The 23,947-nt window shown below is 36.9% G+C and overlaps 2 protein-coding genes across 2 annotated transcripts; both read left to right on the forward strand.

Moving 5' to 3' along the window:
- Positions 1-457: 457 nt before the first annotated feature.
- On the forward strand, positions 458-6,901 carry LOC143876386 (beta-glucosidase 44-like). Its single transcript, XM_077378092.1, has 11 exons — positions 458-620; positions 1,747-1,805; positions 1,894-1,969; positions 2,089-2,160; positions 2,540-2,627; positions 4,493-4,745; positions 5,133-5,248; positions 5,349-5,563; positions 5,677-5,708; positions 6,207-6,309; positions 6,618-6,901. Exons 3-11 carry the CDS (start codon positions 1,909-1,911, stop codon positions 6,899-6,901), a joined length of 1,224 nt encoding a protein of 407 aa, XP_077234207.1. The 5' UTR covers positions 458-620; positions 1,747-1,805; positions 1,894-1,908.
- A 3,955-nt stretch (positions 6,902-10,856) lies between these two features.
- On the forward strand, positions 10,857-14,449 carry LOC143876699 (putative lysophospholipase BODYGUARD 4). The gene is made up of 4 exons (XM_077378386.1): positions 10,857-11,333; positions 11,895-12,244; positions 13,436-13,632; positions 14,066-14,449. Exons 1-4 carry the CDS (start codon positions 10,922-10,924, stop codon positions 14,406-14,408), a joined length of 1,302 nt encoding a protein of 433 aa, XP_077234501.1. The 5' UTR covers positions 10,857-10,921; the 3' UTR covers positions 14,409-14,449.
- Positions 14,450-23,947: the final 9,498 nt, after the last annotated feature.

Consider the following 23,947-nt stretch of genomic DNA (forward strand, 5'->3'; position numbering starts at 1 on the left):
AGAGTTTTTGTGTTTGGGTTATGCTTTGCACTAACAAGAATGTTTTTTTTTTTTGAAATGGCAAATAATATTGAATAAAAGGGGGGGAAGAATGTTGGTTTTGTATTAAGTATCAAATATAAAATTTTAAGCTCGAGAGATAAATACCAACTATCCAACCTCTTTTTTACTTTTTACCTGAACCCTTCATTTCAGGAGGGCCGATAAGAATAAAAGACAGATGGCAACTTTCCCAATTAGGATTCTTTCCCTTTCACTCATATCCTGGAGAAGATTCATTCAATCTTCTTTGCATTGACATTTTTACTTCAATCCTTAACTGTAACTTTATTGTAAATCTCTATAAATACTATCTTAAGGCCCTTTTCACAAGTGAGAATCTTATTTTTATGTTATGGAGATGAAGATGAGTAGCTTTCTCTTCTTTGTAATTCAATTATGTGCCCTATTTCAATTCTCTTTTTCCGGCAAACTCTATGACACCGGAGGTCTGACTAGGAAAAGTTTTCCGGCCGGTTTCACATTCGGGACGGCAACTGCTGCATACCAAGTAGAAGGTGCTGCCGGTAAAAAATATGGGCGGGGCCCAAGTATTTGGGATGTGTTTGTTCGTACCCCTGGTATTTTCCTCTCTCTCTCTCAATCAATCTGATGGGTTTGATTTATATTTTATGATCAATGTATTTGATATATATTTTCCTAAGTCGAGATGATTTTTCGTTGTCATCACTCATCATGGTTCATGTACCAAATTCAATCAAACTTTTTTTTTGCTTTTGAGAGTTTTTAAATTTTTATATGGTGTGAGCCACAATAAGATGATCCAAACCATCCATTTGAGGGGCCACACCGTAGATAGTTTGTGCCTTTAAAAAGCATTTCCATAGGATGATTCGAACTCTTCGATCTATTGAGGTTTCCTTAATATCCAGCAGGGGTGTCAATGGATCCACCTATGTCTTAATCACGATCCGTTCAAATCCCTTATCGGTCGGGTCAGATTCGGAGTGTTCTTCGGATCCTACTTCTTGTGTCCCTGTCACGATCCATTTTAAATCGGACCGTCCATTGGAGTGTTCTAGTAGGTCCTCCTTACAAAACAAAAAAAAATCTCAGCTTTCTCCATTTGAAATGAACTCCAAAACTTACTCAATTCAGAAAAGAATCAGTCACTATATCTAATAATAACCCAAGGATTTGATAAAGAATATGGTTTTATTATTGAAAAGAACTCCAATGTTCGAGGGTGCATGACAATAATACTTTCTAGCAACTAATCATTGTTAAGGGGGTGAGTGACAGGTTTACAAGAAGGAAACTTGATTGAGGAAAGGAAGAGAAAGATGTCTCGAAAAGGGGGGAAGTGGGAAGTCGTAAGCTAAGCAATCTTTAGTTCATTTTTATGAAAATACCCCTCCTTTAAGGCTTAATATAAGAAATATTTTGAGAGTATTCTAGTAAAAGGACTTGGGATCATGACTATCCATAGAATTTTTTTGCCATGTCTCGATCACGATCCGAAAATTTTTGGATCTTATAAAGAGGATCCAAAATATATCCATGGATCCTTCTAATGTCCCTAAATCCTGTCTATTAAGGTTCAGATTCAGACTATCCATCGGACCGTCTGGGTCCATTGACAGCCCTAATATCCAGTTCCTCAATGGATCAGAGGGCTAGGGTGGGCCCAGGAAATCTTCTCCATAGGATGTTCCTAACCCTTGAATATGTGGATTTTGTGTGTAGGCCGTATTGCAAACAATGGGACTGGAAATGTTGCCGATGATGAATACCATCGCTATAAGGTTTCTAATAAGTTCCCCTCCTCCTCTTCTTCTTATTATTACTTCTTTTTCTCGTAGAAGAGATTTAATGGATTCCTCTATTTTGCAGGAAGATATTGATTTGATGGTGGACATGAATGTGGATGCCTATAGGTTCTCCATTTCATGGTCCAGGATCTTTCCAGGTTGGAAAAAAAAATCATTTCCCTTTTTATTTCCTTGTTCTACAATCTTAGTTTTATAAATAAATCGATAAAAAAGGAAAGAAACTACAGTAACTGATATTTGATTGCTTTGGTTACAGATGGCGTTGGCCGCATTAACAAGAAGGGGGTTCACTATTATAACAACTTAATCAATTACATTCTCAAGAAAGGTAATTTATGGCTATTTTACTCAAGAATGGAAGTGGGTTTTCTGTTTTGTGAATTCAGAGAGGTATAATTGATAGTGTAAAAATTCTTCGAATCTATTATGGACTCCATCGAGTTGACTTCTATTTACAGGGGCTAATTTTAGTCCAGTGATATTTCCCCCCTCTGATGGCTATTTTCCCCCTTTAACAGTTTTCGTTAACTTTTATGAAGGGGTGGAGAAGCAACTGTTAACTCCAAAAGCATAAAAGTTAACGAAAACTGTTAAAGGGGGGAAAATAGCCATCACGGGGAGGGGGGGGGGAGGAATATCACTCCCCCCAGTTTTGCCGTGATAAGTTAATAAGCATGTTTATTTTTTCCTAATTAATGGAATTGCAGGGATAACACCTTATGTAACTCTCGTTCACTACGATATCCCAGAGGCTCTCGAGAGGAAATTTGGTGGCCTCCTAAACCAAAAAATTGTGTAAGTTTCTTCACCCTTGTAAAAAGATTAGTATTTGTGTTACGTGCCTAATTGGCCGTAACACATATTAACACAAAAAAAAAGAGGAAAAGATGGGGGAAGAGGTTGATTTGAGGCAACTGGACCTTCTAACGGCTCAATTCAAGAGGAGTCATGACTCCCCTAAAAACAAAGTTTCCTTTGCTATAAAATTCATCTTCTTTTTTAATTTCATTAGATGATAGTATTTTAAATACAAAAATATGCCACTTGGCACATGCACAATAAAACCACTACTCTCAAAACCACCTTAACCGACTACTACTACTAAATAACCACACTCCACTACCCACATTACATAGTAAGTACACACAACTAATATGCACATATCAATTTGAGATTATATTAAGATACGCATGAGGCCTTCACCATCATACTATGACCATTATCAGGTTCTAGGGAATGAAGTGAAACTTCGATGCTAGGTATGGGTGTTCCTCCTCTACTCCCATTGGCTCTATTGACCTTTGATCTTAGATCCTAGACATGTTTATTAAGGTAGGTGCCCACTTTGAAACATGTTAACTTACCAACTTCTCCAAAAGCTTAAGTTGTTGGAGAAAGGCGTTGTTTATCTTTTATACTTTAACACTCCCCCGCACGTGTGGCCCACTTGGCAAACACGTGGCACATGTGGTCCCACTTTGGGCCGACCATCGCATGTGGATTTTTGCTATCCGGGAGGTTTGAACTCGAGACCTTTGGCTCTGATATCATGTTAACTTACTAACTTTTCCAAAAGCTTACCAACTTCTCCAAAAGCTTAAGCTGTTGGAGAAAGGCGTTGTTTATCTTTTATACTTTAACAAAACACAATAATCTATAGTCCGTTGCGCAAGTGATAACCCACGTTCTAGGTTTTGATGGATACTTAAACATATAGAGAAGTTGAATACAAAACCCCATGAGATAGGTTTTGATGGAAACTTAAACAAATAGAGAAGTTTAGTAAAAAACCCCATGAAATTTAAGTCGTGGGCAAAGGGGATCCGCTTTCAGTATAAGCGAAGATTACAAAATTTCAAAATACCCAAAAAAAAAAAAAATCTACATCCAAGACCTTTTTTTTTTGGTAGGTATCCAAGACCTTATATAGAATCAAAACCTGATACACACTCAGATAAGACCAATGCATGATTAATCTTAGCCGTCCATGTAGCCACAACCCAACCATATCATCATTTTAGATCTAAATCTTTTGAATTTGAATAATAGCTTAAAATGATAGGTTGATAAGGTGACAGGGATAGGGAGAGAATTTCTCTATAGTAGTCAATTTGAATTGGAATAATGGCATATATTTAGGACAGAATCTCTCACGTGGTTAATTTAAATTTGAATCATGGCTAAGAATGGTAGGGTGATAAGGTGATGAGGATTTGGAGGGGAATTATGAGAGAATCTCTTTAGTAGTTAATTTGAATTTGAATAAGTAGAGAATAAATAAGAGAAGGAGAGAGAGGAGAGGCATCATGAAAAATCTCCATAGAACTAATTAAATGGTGATTAGGAGGTATCGCTCCCTCGAATAGAACATTTTATGTAAATTTCAGCTAGATTTGATTGAACACATCAGTTTTTCCTCCTCTTATTTGATTAGAATCTTATAAAAAACCTATTGCCTGTAGAGCAATTTTTCTTTAGGATAAAAACTAAATAATTTTTATAAAATGGCCCTCCCTCCCAACTGTACGTAATTAGAGGAATATGTAAGTGATAATATTTGAGACAAACACATGCTTACTCAAATTAGATTATAGACAATTACATTGACAACCCGGTAATAAAGAATCATGTGATGATGAGTGATCCATATGATGGAACAGGAAGGCATATGCTAGCTACACAGATTTCTGTTTTAAGACATTCGGAGATCGAGTGAAGAACTGGATGACATTCAATGAGCCTCATGTTGTTGCACAACAAGGCTACGACCTAGGAATAATGGCTCCTGCAAGGTGTTCCAAGCCTTTTGGGCATTGCCATGCCGGTAACTCATTGACGGAGCCTTACATCGTTGCACACAACTTGCTTCTCTCTCATGCAGCCGCAGTTCATAGATATCGTCACAAGTACCAGGTAAAAAGGAATTCCAATATGTATTTTTATCTTTATGATTGTTTAGTACTTTGTTTAACTAATTCTGTTAAAGTATAAAGGATTAAATACTGCCTTCTCCAACAGCTGAAGCTTTTGGAGTAAACTGGTAGTTTCATATGGTATCAGAGCAAATGCCTGGGTTCAAACCTCCTTGATAGCAAAATCCATATGCAATGGCAAAACCCAAAAGAGGGGCCACACGCGAGGGGAGTGTTAAAGTATAAAAGATTAAATACTGCCTTCTCCAACAGCTTAAGCTTTTGGAGTAAACTGGTAGTTTCACAAATTCCTTTTAGAATTTTGATGGTTTTGGTTTCAAATGTGTTGATGATATGTGTTGGCTTGTGGTTGATGGCATTATTTCAGAAAAAACAGAAGGGGAGAATTGGAATCGTCCTTGATTTTCTTTGGTATGAGCCTCTCACTAATAAACCTTCTGACATTGCAGCAGCTAAAAGAGCAAGAGACTTTAACCTTGGATGGTAAGAATTCTTCTCCAAATGTCCAATCCAACCCCTCACTAATGGTCTTCTTTTATACTCTTCCTTTGTGATTATTGTCTATTTTTTGGTCAAATTATAGGTTTCTCCATCCTATAGTTTGTGGTGAATATCCAAAATCAATGCAAAAAATCGTCAGAGAGAGGCTCCCAAAGTTCACAAAGAGAGAGATTAAGATTCTGAAGGGCTCCATAGACTTTGTTGGCATTAACCATTATACTACATACTATGCTTACGATCACAGAGAAAATCAGATTCCTACTGATTATATCGGGGATTGGAATGTAGGAATTGTGTGTAAGTATTGCATTTTATTATCTCTTTCAAGTTGTGTTCAAGTTAACTCTTAGATGATTTAAGCTAATTTACTGCCATTATATTCCCTTCTTGATATATTTTGCAATTCGCAGATGAACGCAATGGAGTGCCAATTGGACCGAAAGTAAGATTTATCAGAAAATTACTTTTATTAGAGGATTTGTTAGGTGTACTCTATTTCTTTCGGCGTAAAATGGGCGTAAAACAAATTGCACGCCCATTTGTTGACGTAAAATGGTTGAAAGGGTTTTACATTCATCATCTTATTTCATGGCTTTATATTGGAGCTTAGCTTATTTTTCGTTTGTGAACTCTTAGAGGTTCATCAGTCCAATCTTATCATCTTATTTCATAGCTTATTTACCATTATGTGGGTATGTTTAGCTATCCTGAAAAAAAAATTATGAACATTTTATCCCTTCTTCAATATCCTTAGGCAGACTAGTTTTCTCAAAGTTTTTTTTATGAAAACTTTGACCTAAACATGAGGTTATCAAACCTCGGGGAAATTTTGGTTTTGCAAAAAAAATAAAATGATTTTATATGAATTTTAATGTTAGCCAAACATGCCTGAATGTCCATATAAGTTGTTTTGCTTTTACTAATGGAAATAACATTGCAGGCCCACTCAGATTGGCTTTATATTGTACCTTGGGGTATGCACAAAGCTGTAAACTATGTGAAAGAGAAATATGATAACCCAACCATAATCATAACAGAAAACGGTATGAACCGCAATCTGCCCCCCCCCCCCCCCCCCCCCAACTCTCTCTCTCTCTCTCTCTCTCTCTCTCTCTCTCTCTCTCTCTCTCTCTCTCCCTCTCTCTCTATATATATATAAGGGAAAATGATATTTCCACCCCATTCAAATGGCTTTTCTTGAAAATGATTTTAGTTTCAAGAAAAGAGACCAAAAGGGGCAGAGATATCATTTCTTATACATGAATGCATGTATGTATATGTTTGCATAATTAGACTCTTTTACGCATATATATGTAATATGTGCTTACTTTTCAATTAATGGGTTTGACAGGAATGGATACTGCAGCTAACCTCAGCCTAAAGGAGAGTTTGCATGACTGGACCAGAATCAATTTTTACAGAGGCTATCTAAAAAACCTTAAGAAGGCTATTGATGATGGAGCTAATGTGGTTGGATACTTCGCATGGTCATTGATCGATAATTTCGAATGGTTATCAGGTTACACTTCCAGGTTCGGGTTGCACTACATTGACTACAACAACGGCCTGAGAAGAGTCCCTAAGATGTCTGCTCACTGGTTCCGACAATTGCTTTACAGAAAGCACCATGGTTAGATTAGATGTGTGTTTAGTGTTTACATGTTTAATCATAATAAAATTAGATTTTTGTGTAAACACCTAAACTTAATTATCTATGCATAGCAATAATGCCAACATTTAAATGCATGTGTGTGGGCGCACGTACATAGAAACAAATTCAAATGCTAAAGTTTACCCAAAACCATTGTTTTTAAAAACTCTAAATTTTATGTAAAAATCTTTTTCCCTTTTTTACCAGCAATCCACCTACCTCCACCTACCTTTATGGTATTTTCACCTTATCACTCAAAAGAAAAGGAAAAAAATTAAGGGCACTCCAATGTCCTTAATTTATTTGCTTATACTTTCTTAAATTTTATACATTCTCAAACATTATTTATTTTAAAAACATTTTAGATATTTATTTTATGGGAAGTGATATTTACGCCCCTTTTCATCACCACGACACCCCCCAGTGTACGACTGTACGTGGCAATCAAACCCACTGGATTCTTCTGACGTCAAGTACATTAGCACCCCTTTAGTCATTGATACATTGCCATCGGGTGTCCCTGGTGATGAAAAGGGGCATAAATATCACTTCCCTTATTTTATTTATGAATTAAGATCACTTTTTTAACCCGGAATATATCTAGGGACCCACGACGGAACCTTAAATTTTATTAATAAGAAAAAATTAGTAAGAAGAGGACATAAAGCCTTGCCTCTAACCCAACAAGATAGAAGAAGAGGAAAAATGAAACCCCTTTACCCCTTTACAAATAAAAGGAATGATAGATACAGGGGATCTCTTTATGCAAGGGCTAGAGAAGGGCCCTTGAATAGATTCACGTTGTTTTTAAAGTCGGTTGAGAAACTGAATTCAGTTGCACTTAATGACGTGGATCTATTCAAGGGCCCTTCTTTAGCCCTTGCATAAAGAGGGCCTTGCATCTATCATTCCTCTACAAATAAACAACCAACATTTATTTAGTGCGAATATAAGAATCCCTAATTGGTCGCATCTAAAAGCTCCTCTAGAGTTCTTGGGAGGGTACCCCATTCCCCAAAAAACTGCATTAATGTTGATGTCACATGATTGATCAAGTTGTCTTCAACATGATTACCTTCCCTAGAAATATGAGTAATAATAAAAACCATAGTAGATAGGGATTTGCTAGCGTCCGTCGTAAAAGGCATTTCACAGATGGCCTGTTGGATTTGATAGCAGCCACATCATAAATGAAGACAAAACCTACTGAAAAGTGAGCTGGTGTGGCTGCTGTCAGATGCAACAGGCCATCTGCGAAATGCCTTCTAAGATGGACCCTAGCAAATCCCTACTAGATAATATATCTTTTATCTCTTTTAGAGGGCAGACGTCTTTACTATTGATGATATTTACAAGTACAAGATTATCAGATTCAATCCAAATTTTTTTAATACTAATGAATCAAGATCACTTTTATAGTTATGGATGTAACTTATTCTTTTGCTTTAAATTCAATTAACGAATATATGATTTCATTATTGCCCAAATTCCATTAACCATGTAGTCCAAGATAATTTTCGTAACATATTTATTTTAGGGAAATGATTTCAGCTCTCCAATGTTTTGATAAACAGGTGCTCCACATGTTTGTCATGTAGTATTTAAAGGGCTTTAAGAGCTTTTTGAGAACCGTAATACTCCTCTAACAGCCCTTTAAATACTACACGATAAAAAATGGTGTGTGTGTTCATCAAAACATTGGAGCGCAAAAATCATTTCCCTTATTTTAACATTTACGTATTCTTATACATTTCCAACTTCACACGTTTTTTATTATTTCCTAGCAACCCTTGCGTGTCCGACTAGTAATTAAGAAGACCACCAATCAAATTCACTTGATATACCCTACTTTTTCATTTTAAATACTTATAATATTTTTTGCTGTTTTTAGTTCACTAGTTAAGTTTGTTTGATTTTCTAATTAGATTTGAAGTGGTGCGGTAGTTTGAACTGTTATTGTTATTTGGATTAGATGTTTCGATAGTTTGTCTATTTGGGGTTTATTATAGCGTAAGATGTTTAGTTCCAACGATTATTATTTGATACTGTGAAGTGTTTTTTAATCTCTATTTCTCTTCCCTCTTTTTTTTGGCAAAGGATCGTCTAGTGTTGTTAACTGTAGAAGTCTGTCATCGGACTTGAAAAGTCTTAGGCCCTGTTTATGTGAGATTGTGAGCCCGAAACTGACCATTGGACTCAAATTTATGTTTAATTTTGAGTCCCATAATTAGTTTTGGGCTCACTATCGGTTCTCAAAAGCCAAAACAAACAGGGCCTTAATCTTAAAGATGAGATGTCTGTTCACCATGGAATCGAGAATCACATGGACCCAACATAATGGCTTACTAGAACTCATTGTTGATGTTAGAATTGATCGATCCTAATGGTGTACGTCATAATCGGACTCTTACTTTTCAAGCCACAAGTCTCTGTCTTTTTAGCTATACTGAAATTTTACACCTGTAAACAAAAACACTACAGCTAGTACAACAAACCCAATTCTGATTGTATCTACCCATGTCCGAGTTACAATCTATTACCTAAAACCAGCTTTTGAAATGCAGATCTTTTTGGCGTTTAAAATATGGACACCAAGGAGAAAAACAATGAAGACTCTACCACAAAAAACAACTATTACAGAACTCATTTAATTTCATTCTTCCAACAAACCCAGATCATTAAGTGAGTTCGAATCACTTTAATCAAATTCAGAAATAAGTTTTCTTCAAATATGACTTTTACTTGATTAGATGTAGTGTGTGATAAATCTAAAATATGACTTAAAGGGTGTTTTTGTCTTTGTCTGAGTAAAAACATAATCTGCCCAAAAAGCTAACCGCGTGACTTGGATTCAGACAAATGTAATGACTCCTTTTATAAATGGTCAAACCGTTAGGCACATTTTCCAAATAAGCTAATGCAGAAGACTTCTTTTCAATAAGACAAAGGGGAGTGATAAATCGACCCCTATGTGTCTGTCTCTCTTAAATCGACCCCAGAGGAGAGAGAAAGACACATAGGGGGTCGATTTATCACAGCCCTCAGACAAATTAGAAGACTTCTTTTTGTAAAAACCCCTGGTTTTATATGACCCTCTCAGTTTTCACACTAGAATGAGGTGGGCCAGGGAAGTAAAGGGGGTGAATATAGCATTTCCTTATTTTTATTGTTTCAATTATTACCTAGTGGAAAAGCCATAAACACTTAAACTCTTGCATGAATCATGTTCGGGAAAATAAGAAAGGGTTTTTGCAAAAGAAGTCTTCTACTTTGCTTCTAATCACACATTTGAATGAAATTGCAAATCAGGTTATGCCATCAATTTGTGACCAAAATACCCATGTTAGATTTTTTTGACTCGCAAAAGACCAAAAAATCCTCATATGTGAAAAAAATAAAAATTGCCTTTTAAAAGACCAAAATAACCTTGATGCTCAATGATATGTTTTGCTAGGGTGGATCCCACCCACTCAATTCAAACACATGCATCCGGTGGGGCCCACCATTTTGCCTCCCACAATCTCCACCTGAGCCCATGTGTATGGCAGGGCCCAGTTTTACACATCACGTGTTTGATGGGGTGGGCCCATTTTTTTACACCCTGCATAAGATAGCCAGTGCATGTAGAAATAATATTCCCACACCCTTGATTCAAAACTTGTCATTGACTGTCAAGTATACTTTGGTTGGTATTTCAGACTCTATGTACACATAATATAAGCAGAGTATAAGACTGCCTTGGCAAAAACCCTATGTAACAAACTAACAATTTTCGATGTACACGTGAGGAAAAAGGATAGATTCTCATTAAATGACAAGTTCATTTAATAGATTGTACCTTTTGGGCGTTTCCTAATTGTGTTCGTTTCAGGGAACTACTACGTGGCTTAATTAATAGCAAACGTAACTTCCCCCTATCTAAACTGCCAAAACCTCACAAAATACAACAACCAGTCTCCTCTTCTTATTGACCCATATTCCTTCTCATTCATCCAAGCCCCAAAATGCTCAGAATTTCGTCCATTTCTGCCAAGAAATGGCCGGAGAAAGCTCTAGATACTCTAATCTCAGCACTTAGCTTTCTCGTTTTTGCCTTTTTGGATCTGCTAGATATTGTTCTATGCATTTTTTATAGGTTCTTTGATTATATCATGGAAGGAAATAGCCACACATGCTACTGTTATAATAGAGCAAGAGTATGTGATGGAGGGCATGAAATTTCAGAGACTTTGTATGAGAGAAAAAATATTTTCAGGGAGTTGGGTTTTCTAAAATTGAGAGGAAAAGGAGAAGATGGTGAAGAAAAGGGTGCTTTACTAGCACACAGGTGGTCTGACTGTAGGTGTGAATCATGTGTTTCTTGGCAGGGAAAGAGAGATCAGGGGCTTCATTTGATTGTCATGGAACCATCAAAAGGTATATAAAGAGATTAAGTGTTTATATCATTATTCTTATAATTTGGGTTTATGTGGATTAGCTGAGAAGTCTCTACATTCATTTCTATGTATCATCATATATGATACAAGTAAATTAATCTTTTTGAGTAGGGGCTGTGGCCTTTTATTTCTTCGTGAAAATTTCATTTTTTTTCTTTGTTTATGTTTTAGTGCCATTGTAGTCTTGGAATGAGATATATGTAAATTTTCCAGAGTTGTTCTTTTTGGAAAACTAACAACAGTTTATCTCTAGGGAGCAGAGAAAGGATGTTTATGAAATCACATCAGTTTTTTTTTTTTTATAGTTTTTGACATTCGGGGTTCTGTGTTAATGAAGAAAAAGCAATTAAAAATAAGGCTGTCTAATTTATCTGTAGTTTGACCCATGTGAATAATTATAATCTAAATCCTCCACCACTGAGCATTTTTTCCTTTAAAAACCAATGCTACTTTCACTGTAGAAATATAAAAAGAAGATAAAATGCAGTTATATTTCCATTATTTAATTGTGGTCTTGATGTTGTCTGTGAATGTTTAACAGCCATGGATGAAGATTGCAGAGGAAGTTCAGCGGAAAATGTGATTTTTTTACATGGGTTTCTTTCTTCTTCATCCTTCTGGACAGAAACAGTGTTCCCCAACCTGTCTGAAAACGCAAAGCTCAATTACAGGTTGTTTGCAGTTGATCTTTTGGGTTTCGGTAGAAGTCCAAAGCCATCGGATTCAAAGTACAGATTGAATGAACATGTAGAAATGATTGAGAGATCTGTTCTTGAACCATTACGATTGGCGTCGTTCCATTTAGTTGCTCATTCGATGGGATGTATAATCGCATTGGCCTTAGCTACCAAGCATTTGAATTCTGTGAAATCAATCACACTAATAGCGACAGTAAGTATATGCAATCATTTGACTACAATAATAGTTTTTTAGGATATCATCTACTTTTGATCTGCCTACAATGTTTTTTCATGCTCACACTTAATTGGTTTCATCCCATTGTTAATTTTTAAAGTGTATTTTTTGGGTTGCTTTATTTTATTTTTATTTTTATTTTGAGAGATATAGTGAGTGCAAATATGTACTTTTGTGTCCATGGGCATCTTGGTCTTTTTGCCTAGCTTGCGCATGTGTGAACCACACATGTTTGCTCCATCTTTTCCCACTACCCACCTATTTCAAATTCAAACCCCTATTTGGAACTCCAAACCCACTACTTCCCTAAGCATTAAAGACTCCACTTTCTCATATCCACTACCACTTACCTAAGCTATTTTCTCTTTACTTTCCATTGACTAAGCCTATTCTCACTTACTCCACTTTTGTAGAGATTCTCCACTATCCTAGACCTCCATTGAAGCTCTTGTGTGCAAGCTAGTGTTTGAAGCTTTCCCATATTTTCTCCATAGTTTTGAAGATTTCTTATTGAAGCTTCCTTCCCTCTTTTTGTTGTTGTGTCTTGTATGTTTTGTTCTTCACTCATATATTGAAGCACATCTCTTTTGGGCATTGTTCTTCTACTTTGGTTGTTGTTCTTGGGCTAGTGTAAACTTTGGTTTCGCTATTTGAGAAGAGGATTCTCCGGTGTTGTGAAATCCGTCTTTCTCTATACCCATACTTACCCTCCATCTTATTTTTGTTCTAGTTTTGTTGTGAAACCAATCAATCTCGAAATGATGGAAATGCAAAACAAAACAATACAGAGAAATTAAACAGATGAAACACAAAAGATTTACGTGGCTTGTCATGTGTGACTACATTCACCACTGAAGGTGATCCAAGAGCTTTTACTATAGGTGAAGATTACAAAGTACAGGATACCCAAAAGGTCTACAAACAAGAATTTATTTAGTACCCTAACCTAATCCCAGTATAACAATTTGTCTCAAAGATGGAGACTACACAGAACCATTGTAATCTACATGGGATGGAATTCAGAACATAAATGTTTTATGTGGTTCATGTTTAAGTTTGTTACTTAGCTCCGTGTCATTTTTAACCATGATTAATTATTTAACCTCTCAATATTACATTAGATAAGCCAATGAAGTCCTTTTTCTGATGAAAAACTTTACCTTTCAGCCATACTTCCCTTCAACCAAAGAGAATGCAAGTCACACTGCACTCAACAGACTGGCTCAAAGGAGGTTGTGGCCGCCATTGTTGTTTGGTGCTTCAATTATGGCATGTTATGAACATTTGGGAAGAACTGTGTGCTTCATTATTTGCAGAAACCACAAGAAATGGGAACGGATGCTCAAGCTACTAACTCTAAAAAGGTAACAAGTTTGAACACATATATGCTTTCACATATTCATTAGTGCCTTCATCCATGCCTATGTACATATACATAGAAATGCACATTTGCTTGATTACATGCTTCTTGCATAAAATACACACCCAGCTAAGATTCTTGCAATATCCAAATATTTTTCAGCAATTAGAAGTTAATTTTACTAAGGCTTTGTTTCTTTTGATGTGAAATGGGCATAATACAAATTTTATACTGATCTCTAAGTGTAAAAATGGTCGCAAAATTTGTTTTACATCCATTTTATGCGGAAAGAAACAGAACATAAATAAATTAATTCAGGCTGAGGATGGAAAGGTTGGGAGGTATACATACATATACAAATATACGATATTTCCACCGCTTTTGTTTGTTTAATTACAGTTACAAAGTTGTGGATTAATTTAGGATTTCTGTTTCAGGGATCTTCACTTCAGGATAATGGACTTCACTAGACACACCCATCATTCAGCTTGGCATAGCATGCACAATGTTATATGTGGAGGGGCTAAAATGATGGATAATTACTTGCAAGCTGTAAATAGATCAAGGGCTTTAGTCACATTGATCCAAGGAGACAAGGACCAAGTGGTTCCTTTGGAATGTTGCTGCAATGTAAAGTTGAAGGTACCCCTCGCAGAGGTTAAAATCATCTCTAAAGCTGACCATAAAACCATAATCATAGGTAGAGAGAAGGATTTTACAAGGGATCTAGAACAGATATGGTCATCTGCAGAAAACCACAATCCAAGAAACATGTTGTAGAATGATATGTTTGATAACCCAAAAGTTTTTATCTCTTCACTTTTCTGTTCTTGCATTTTTGTTGTTGTTGTGTTGTGATTTTCATTTCCTCCCCCTGTTTTAACTCTTCTTTTTTTTAATTTCAATCTTACAATTATAACAAAGTTTTGTTAGACACAGGCTGAGATTGAATAACCACTACCAGTAATCACTACAAGAACATGATCCTTCTTTAAAATGGGACTGGTTTAAATTGGCCTTGCCTAACGCGTTCCATAAGATCTGGAGATTTTGGCGGTATCAGTAAGGTACCTAGCATAAAAACTCTGTTTTGCTTTCGATATCCATGTGTTTTGTTTCAAAAAGTTCAGTGGAGCAATGATTGTTCATGAGACAACAAAATGAATCAAATCATTTTTGTCTTTTGTCACGAAAGAAATCACATATTGGTTAGTAAGTAATATATTTAACTATCATACGATTAGATATCTATTTGGTTGTGATCGTGGCTATTCAATTTATGTAATCTCTCCATTTCTCACATTGGAATGTCGCTATACATATTTTGAGGCATCTCAACGAGAGAGATGAGAGTGCTTTATATTACGTAACGGGGCCTATCAATTCTGTAGTTCTCATATTATTCACGAGGGATTTGCCGTGCAATTTCGCATAAAGCTATTTCGTGGCTCACTGTTTAGTAGATTTTGTCTTATTCATTTAATTCAACTGAAGTGGCCTCGTAAATCCCTATCCATGTTTGTTTACGAAGTGGCCATACTAAAAAGGCAGCTAGTTGGGATTGAGCCTCTTATCACAAATACAATTGGGATAAACCAAAGGGAACCATATTTAGTTTTATTTTCAATAAAAAAAAAATCAGCTTTGCTTCAGATTAGGCATAGTTGTTTTGAAAAATAAAAAAGAAAATAAATTCTCTTCAACCCAGATCAAGATCTCTTTTGAGATATCATATATTTATATTTCTAATAATATTTTCGCTTCAGATGAGCATTCCGCCCTTTCAGTTTGGGTTGCAGGATTTTTTTTGGAAAAAAGTTGAAAAACTGTTTGAAATTTTCATGATTTTCCATTGTTTGATTACATATGAAACAAAAAGTAACTTGAACCACTCCAATACAAGTTTTATTTAGTGCCAGCGGACCTTTAATTTAGGGAAATGATACCAGCACAGCCATGTTTTGATATTTTCACAAACTCATGCTGTCTTTTAGTATTTATTAAACAGCTCTCAAAGATTATATTACAGTTCCGAAAAAGCTCTCACATACCAATTAAAAAAGAAAAGACAAGCTCAGTTTGTGCAATTATTAAAACATTGTTGTGCTGATATTATTTCACTTATAGTGGTAACCCTAAAATTTATTATGGGAAATGATTTCAGCGCTCCAATGTTTTGATAAACATGCGCTCCACATGTTTATTGTGTAGTATTTAAAGGGCTTTAAGAGCTTTTTGAGAACCGTAATATTCATCTGACAGCCCTTTAAATACTATAGGACAAAAACTGGAGCGCATGTTTATCAAAACAGTCGAGTGCAGAAATCATTCCCTTTATTATTTGCCTCTAAATTGTCGTAGCAAAAAATTCCTAGGAAATATTTTTCTTGCAATCCAAACAGAGCCTTATTTAAAAAAGAAAACCTCCCCTCAATTAAGACGAATATAAACCGGAAAAAGACCCTGCCCGCTTGTCACAAGTATGTTGTGATCAGGATCGTTGGTTTGACCGGCAACTTAAGTGCAGTCCTATCTTTAAATTGTGATCGTCGATGTTGTTGCCACAAACTGGGCCCCAAATGTAAATTTTAATATTTGGCTATTTCCTATTTGAGAGAGGAAAGATACTTGCAGCATTGGCGAGCACCAGAGTGCATAGGATTATATGACCCAGCCCATTGTACAATCTATCTAGCTCTCAAGTTGAATTTTCGCACTTGTTTTTATTTTTTCAAGTTCCCTTCTCTTTGTTCAACTCTAGGCCATCTCGCATCGTTCATGTGATTAAGCTTTGGGTTGGATTTCTGCCTATATTTGTAATATTTCCAAGGTTTATCCAGGGTTTAAAAAAGTAACAGAAAACTTTATTGCTAAACAGAAATGAAAATTACATTAACGGTAGAGAAATGGAGTATTAGTTTGTGAAACCACAATCTTTTAAGCATGCTGATGGCATTTATCAGTGTGTTTGAAAGCAGCATTTACTAGTTTTTGTACATGTTTAACCTTTCAAGGATTACTATTTGCATATATTTCTGTCCTTCCCTCTCTTTTTATTACTGTTGTTTGTTGTTCAATAACTATCACCATTGCTTTTGTCTGAGCTTTATATTTGGCATAAGAAAGATTCTCGATTTTAGTACGCTTTGGTAGCAAACTGACATGGAAAGATTTTCAGCAAAAAGAAATATAATCTCTGCCAGGAGTCATAAAATTACCAGTAATCATCTGTTCAATCCCCTTGCATATCTACTTAGCCTAAAAGCCTTGCAACAAAGAACAAGGGAACTTAATTATTATGTTAGCTTCACACCACTAAGATTGTAGCATCACTGCATTATATTCGATGGTTGAAGGGGGCAGTGGTTCCCATGGAGATTTGGGAAATGATAAATGCGCCCATTTTCATTACTTGGGACACCCCGGTGCAGTGTACGATGCAATCAGGTCCCTTCAATCTGTACAACTGCCTCTTTGCAGTCATAGATAAAGTGCACCTGGGTGTCCTAAGTAATGAAAAGGGGCACATTTATCATTTTCCGAAGATTTTCCTCTATTTTTGATGAAATAGAAGATCTAATCTCGGGCTCCGCTACAGTGTTCAATCATGTGTGGCGATCGGCTAATGGGGAGGCGGATGCTTTGGATAGGGGAGGGGTTAGCAGTATGGGTTTGGAGTCATTTGATTTCTTTCCTCCGTGAGAGCTGTATTTCTTCTGTTCTTTCTTTTTCTTTTTCTTTTGTGTTTCTTTTTCTCTTGTAGTGGTCCTTCTCGGTCCACATCCTATTCTCTTTAATGAAATTTCTCTGCCATTTCAAAAAAAAAAAAAAAAGCATCACTGCATTATTTGAAAAGAGATTTGTGAGTGTCACAAGCAAATGGAAAATAAAATTTTTAATCCTTCACAAACTCCCCAATAATTTCCTCATAGCCTCATATATAAGCATAAATCCAATCTTAATCATCGGTTCTGGATCGATTTCAGCTCTTAGATCAACTTAGAAAACATTAATTTCTTTTTTAAAGCCGCTCAAAGTAAAATAAAATTGATGTTACTGCCTGGAAATATTACCCTGTACCTTCTCTGTAAGGCTCTGTTTCTTTTGACATAAAAGTGGACGCAAAATTTGTTTTACGTAAATTTTCAAAATACTTACTCTCTTAATTAGCTTTCTGTACTTCAGATTTATCGTAACTTGTCCATGATAATCAAAAGACACCTATTTTAAGATATTAAAACCTCAATTAAAAATTTTCCAGTTTCGCCCCAAGAAAAATCCTATTCAGGTTTTTATTTAATAGGGCCCGCAAGATCCTACTTAAGCCTATCCCAACATCCCATTGAAAGTTAGTAAAAATCTCTGACATTATAACAACGAATACTAGAAGATTTCAGCCCAGCCGCACATGGACTGGGCCTGCTTAAATCACTTTAGTGGCCTATTAGAGCCCCTTTTCTTCCCTCTTCTCCCACTCAGTCCTTCTTTCATCTTCTTCTTTAGGATCTTGCCCATGGAGTATATTATATGGATTCTTATGAACAGGTGAATCATCCGGTCGAAAAGGTGTCAAATTCTAATACTGTAGGATTCACCACAACACTTCTAGATCTATTTAATCTATTTTTATTTCTAAATACTATAACAAATCTGACTTATTCATAACTAACGATTTCCACAAAATGGTGGCGAAACATAAAAATTGTACAAATCTTTTCATTTTCCATTTTGATCCGATCCATTCGTTTGTAGAGCTATTTACTTGATCGTTGACATTTCTGGAACACCTCGAACGGATAAAGAAATAGTCAATTTTGAAAAAAGTTATTCGAAAGGGGAGAATTTGCATCAGTATCTCAGTTTCAATTCAAATATGGGTTTGATTCACACTTGATGTTCTGAGAAATATTTGCCATATGGGAAGAAGTAAAAACGGAGTCTTTGTCTAAAGAAATGTGTTGAGAAAAGGCAGATGTATTGAACAAACCAACTAAACTTTTTGCCATAAAACTTAATCCGAAGCCTTGTCCAGAGTCATCATAGTCTCATAGAAGTGGAAGTAGAAAATCAACTTAGAGAGTTAAATTAAGAACTTAACGAATGGAGGAGACTACATGCCAAAGGAATTCTATTTGTTTTCTCTCAAAGAAAGGTTTATTTTGTCAAATTTCAGCTCCATATTCTTCACAGTAAAATGGCTATGGCGTATCTGGTCAAACTTCAGCGCCATATTCTTTACAATGAAATGGCCTTTGTAAGAACTGATAAGAATTGGAAGATCTTTTTGCATCACATATTCACATACACACGTGAAATATATTTATATAAGAGGAAACTGTTGACTTATGGTGAGCTAGCTTGCCCAATCACATGGGGGCCCACTTTGTTAGGATGATCCAAACCATTCATTTGAAAGTCCCTTACATAGATGGGGGGTGTACCAAAAATCAGCTCCATAGGATCATCCTAACCCCTCCATTTGTGGAGGACAAAAATGGACAGACACAAAACTGCCCCATTTTTGTCGTCCACAAATGGAGGGGTTAGGATGATCCTATGGAGCTGATTTTTGGTACACCCCCTATCTATGATAAGGCCTTGCAAATGAATGGTTTGGATCACTCCCCAAAATGTGGGACCCATGTGATTGGGCAAGCTAGCTCACCATAAGTTTGGTTAAGCTCACCAACAGTTTCCTCTTTATATAAATGCTTAGTTTTGAACATCTCTGGCATGTATCAAAAGTATACAGTGTTCTTTTATATCTTTTTTCCATTTTTGAATCCTTTTGATGTTAATATAATTGTTTATTGTGGATTTGATAGGGGTTTGATGAATACATGAATTTGGTACTAGATGATGCAGAGGAGTTCAACATCAAGAAAAAAACTAGAAAGCCTTTGGGTGGGACCCAAAATATGTTACCCCATTTTCTAGTTTTTTTTTTTAATTCTTGAATTTGTTCTTAAATTCTGGCTATGATTTGTTCAGGTAGGATTCTATTAAAAGGAGACAACATCACATTGCTGATGAGCACGTGAGTTAACTTAAACTCTCTCCCTCCCTCTCTCTCTCTCTCTCTCTCTCTCTCCAAGCTTACAACTCTTCTTCCTTTTCAGGGGGAAATGACGACTTTAACTCTGGAGGAATGGTGTAGATTTGTGGCGAGTACATTGTAGCTTGTTTCAAAGTACTTAAAGACTAAGATATTTGGTTTACAAGTAAAAACCTATATATGTTCGACCAACCAGGTACTTAAAGTCATCCACCCTCTTTCCTGGAACACTATCTGCACGCCAAAAGATGAAGGGGGTCTGGGCATTAGAAGGCTTCATGATATTAACTCTGCCTGCCAGCTGAAAAACTTGTGGAATGTTATTAATGGAAGAAACTCGCTGTGGTCTGATTGGTTCAATCTCAAGTACTTGAAAAGGAAAAATTTTTGGACCAGGACCATGCCATCCAAGCCTTCCTGGGGAGCCAGAAGCATCTTCAAAGCAAGGGAAGAAGCTAACCGTCTCATCTGTTATGTTATTGGAGATGGTAAAGGAATTGATTTTTGGAAGCAGCCCTGGCAGGGCCATATTTCCCACCTCTACCCAGAAGGATTCATTCTCAATACCCTTCCCCAAACTGTCTCTGTTGAAAACCTTCTCAGAAACGGTGAATGGGACCACACTATTCAGCACACCTTACCCAGACTTCTCCCCATCCTAAACTCAGCTCTTATCACCCCAGGTATCCAAAACCAGGCAATATGGAAACCCCACCCAAATGGTAATTTTACATTGACCAGCGCCTGGCAAAGTATCAGAACCCACCATCCTAAAGTCCATTGGTTCTCTTCGGTCTGGTTCAAGGGCCATAACCCGAGGCATAGCCTGCTTGCCTGGGAAGCGCTTCATTGTAAACTTAGCACCAAGGCTAAACTGCTGTCTTTAGGGATCACCAGGGAAACCTCCTGCACTCTTTGCGCCTCGGGAAGAGAAGACTCGGATCACCTCTTTTTCAAATGCTCTTTCACCGCCTGGATATGGAGATCCGTATTATGGAGGTTCTCCATTAGAAGAAAGCCAAAGAAACTCTGCTCGAAGAAGAAAACTGGATCCGGAATAACACTCAACCTAGAAGCAGATATGCAGTGGCTCTTCGTATTGCATTTTGTGCTGCTATCTACTGCATCTGGACTGAAAGGAACAGAAGGATTTTCGATAACCGCAAACGCCACAAACAGAGGATCCTCTGGGAAATCATCCAAATAATAAGATCTAAAATTCTTTTCCTCAGATTGGATGGGACTTAAGACGCAAAGGAAGATTTTCTTTCTGGTTGAGACTTCCAAAGTTCAGCAAACCTGAAACTATCAAATCTTGCAGCTGGGCCCCCGCCAGAAGAAGGCAGCCTCAAACTGAATACTGACGCTTCCCTCTGCTATTCTGAAGCTGCCATTGGAGGGCTAATTAGAGACCACAACAGTAATATCATCACTGCCTTCTCCATTAACAAGCCTCCGCAATCCATCCAAGAGCTGGAAATGCAAGCGATCTACGAAGGCACTGCCTCCGCCAGAAGGTTGAACCTCAATCATCTTTGGATCGAATCCGATTCCCTCTTCTCCGTTAAAGCAACCACTGGATAAACCAAATGCTTACGGAAGCAAATCCCAATTCTAACCAAGATCAAAGCTCTTCTAAGTGAATTTCAGAGTTGGAAGATATCTCATACCTGGCGGGAAGCCAACTCTGCAGCAGACTTTTTATCCAAAATTGACTGTTGTATCAAGGGAGAGGCTATTCCTTCTTCTGATCTTCCCCCTGAGCTTATGAGTATTGTCATAGCCGATTCCTTGGGAGCGCTATATCCTAGAATGTAATGGTCATCTCTATCTTGCTCATATTTGTTGTCATGAGGGAGTGTGTTCCCCTTTGGCTGGCTTTTAAGCCCCCTTAATATGTATCTTTCTGCTTTATTTAATGAATCTGGTCGGGGTCCTGCCTAACCCCAGCTTACCCATCAAAATAAAATAAAATAACAGATATCACATGATGATCATGAATGTCATCTGATCATGGATGCCATCACATTGCAATCTCCTGATTTATGCCATCCGCCAATAACTTGGATGTCTCTTATCCTCTTTTATTGTTTTAATGGTTATCACTTGTCTAGCATGCTTTTTAGCCATATTTCCTTCCAAATGGACAATTGAGTTAGGAACTGGTCATCAATAACACATATAAACAACCGTTAAGAATCTTGTTTTTCTAGCAGTTTGTCACCTGTCTTTATAAATTTTATCGAAAATCTAGTCTATTACTCATAGCTCTCTTTCTTCTCATGACAACATACCCAATTGTCTAAATGATCTCACATGAATGAAAAGTGGTATGAATTGAGTAGACTTCCCAATTCTTGCCACTTCCTACTTCAAATCAAACCAATCCACTTATAATCAGTTAACTTTTAATAACACAATCTCCGCAATCATCAAAAACTCAATTGATTTACTTAGTTCTAATCATATATACCTAATTAATAAAAGAATCGGTTTTGAACATTGATTAGAATGACCAATTGAAAGATGAGTAAGAATACAACTGACATCATCAGATATGTCGGTCTGTCTTGGCTGTAAAAAGAAAAGACTCTGAAGTAATAGTTGGAAATATATATAGCTTGGTACAGGATATGATTGGTACTGACTGATTACAGATGATATAAAAACATTGATTTTGGTGTCATCTGAGGCTAATATAAGGACCAGTTGAAAGATGAGTAGGAATACAACTTACCTCATCAGATATGTTGGTTTGTCATGACTGTAAAAAGAAAAGACTTCAAAGTAATAGTTGGAAATATATTTATAGCTTTGGTACTTGATATAATTTGTACTGGCCATTTGGTTGATTACAGATGATATAAAAACATTGATTTTGCTTTTTACAACTAAGATTCTCTCTTATGCTGATGTGTCCCTGTGAACATGTACAACTCAATCAGATCACTGGACCTTTCAACAATATTATGCTTCTTACTACCGTTGCAAGCCTTGGCGCAACAGTAAGTTTTCTCCATTGTGACCTGGTGGTCACGACTCACGGGTTCGAGTCACGGAAACAGCCTCTCTGAAAAGCAGGCTGAAAAGCAGGGGTAATGCTGCGTACATCTAGCCCTCCCCAGACCCCGCAATGGCGGGAGCCTCGTGCACTGGGCTGCCCTTTCTTACTACTCCACGAAATCAAGCAATTGTTTACAAAAACACAGAGGCCTGTAACAGATCTCCTGGTGTCATGTTTTAGGAAGATAGGATTATGCTTGTTCATAGTAGATCACTCACATCAAGGCTCGATCAGATGGATGACCTTTTGTATGGTTCAGATTCATTGTGATGATCCTCCATCAGATGGGCATGGGGTTCAGAATGAATTTGATCAGGCTATAGGACTATTTCCCATTTGGATTCTAGCCTAAACTCTTGATCTTCTTAGCTTGAGCATGATCCCTTGTGTTTGATGGCAAAGTAGCAGGGATTTGTCCCATCTAAAGGTTGTTTAATGTCCTCAAAAGGTCCTAATAGGTTGATGGTTCGCTATAGTTGAGGTGGGCCTTATGTCTTCTCTCGTTGACGGCATGGGCCCTACCATCTTCTTCTTTGATGTAGGCCTTCTATAGACCGGCCATGTGGCAGATTTGAAAACAAGGAAATATCTTCATTCATCCTTCTGTTCTTTGAAGCTTCTTCTTGACTGTGTTGCATGGATTCGGATTCGTGTGTCGGGATCCGACACGGATTCGAGGTGTATATATAGATATATTCATGAAAATTTTGAGGGTAGAGGGTCAAGGCGTAGAGTTTTTATTAAGAGAGTCGAAGAAGAAGGGGAAAGGAGCGTCGATGTTCGACGGTAGAGGGTTGAAGCATTAGGGTTTTTTTTATTAAGAGAAGACGTGTTGTGCTTTTATATAAAAAAAAAGTTAGGAAGAAAATGTGTTTAAAGAGAAAATACACAGGATTCCCATTTTAAAAGAGAATGATGTGTCTGTAGTACTTGTTATGTGTTGTAAGTTGTAACTAACATGCTGCACTGAGGCCTGGTTTGGTAGTCCTGAGGCTAGAAATGTCGGTATTCTGCCCCAATCTCCCCTTTATATGTGACATTGTATTATTTATTGGAACTTTTCATCAAGTGGACCCACGGCGTGCGGGACGTGGGGCAAAATCCTTGCCAATTGGATGATCCTAGCTGACGGCTGACCTATGATAAAATTCAAGCCCAACAGGAAGAGTTGGGTTTTAAGTCCATATCACATAATTCAAG

This window comes from Tasmannia lanceolata, unplaced genomic scaffold (assembly GCF_043159265.1).
Source record: "Tasmannia lanceolata isolate RefF3 unplaced genomic scaffold, GAP_Taslan_0.1 ptg000005l, whole genome shotgun sequence".
NCBI classification, from domain to species: domain Eukaryota; kingdom Viridiplantae; phylum Streptophyta; class Magnoliopsida; order Canellales; family Winteraceae; genus Tasmannia; species Tasmannia lanceolata.

Coding starts and splice junctions, on each gene's coding strand:
- LOC143876699 (XM_077378386.1), top strand. CDS start 10,922: ATGCTCAGAATTTCGTCCATTTCTGCCAAGAAATGGCCGGAGAAAGCT. Junction 12,245..13,435: donor CAATCACACTAATAGCGACA/GTAAGTATATGC, acceptor TTTACCTTTCAG/CCATACTTCCCTTCAACCAA. Junction 13,633..14,065: donor AAGCTACTAACTCTAAAAAG/GTAACAAGTTTG, acceptor TTTCTGTTTCAG/GGATCTTCACTTCAGGATAA.
- LOC143876386 (XM_077378092.1), top strand. CDS start 1,909: ATGGTGGACATGAATGTGGATGCCTATAGGTTCTCCATTTCATGGTCC. Junction 2,161..2,539: donor CAATTACATTCTCAAGAAAG/GTAATTTATGGC, acceptor ATGGAATTGCAG/GGATAACACCTTATGTAACT. Junction 2,628..4,492: donor CTCCTAAACCAAAAAATTGT/GTAAGTTTCTTC, acceptor ATGATGGAACAG/GAAGGCATATGCTAGCTACA.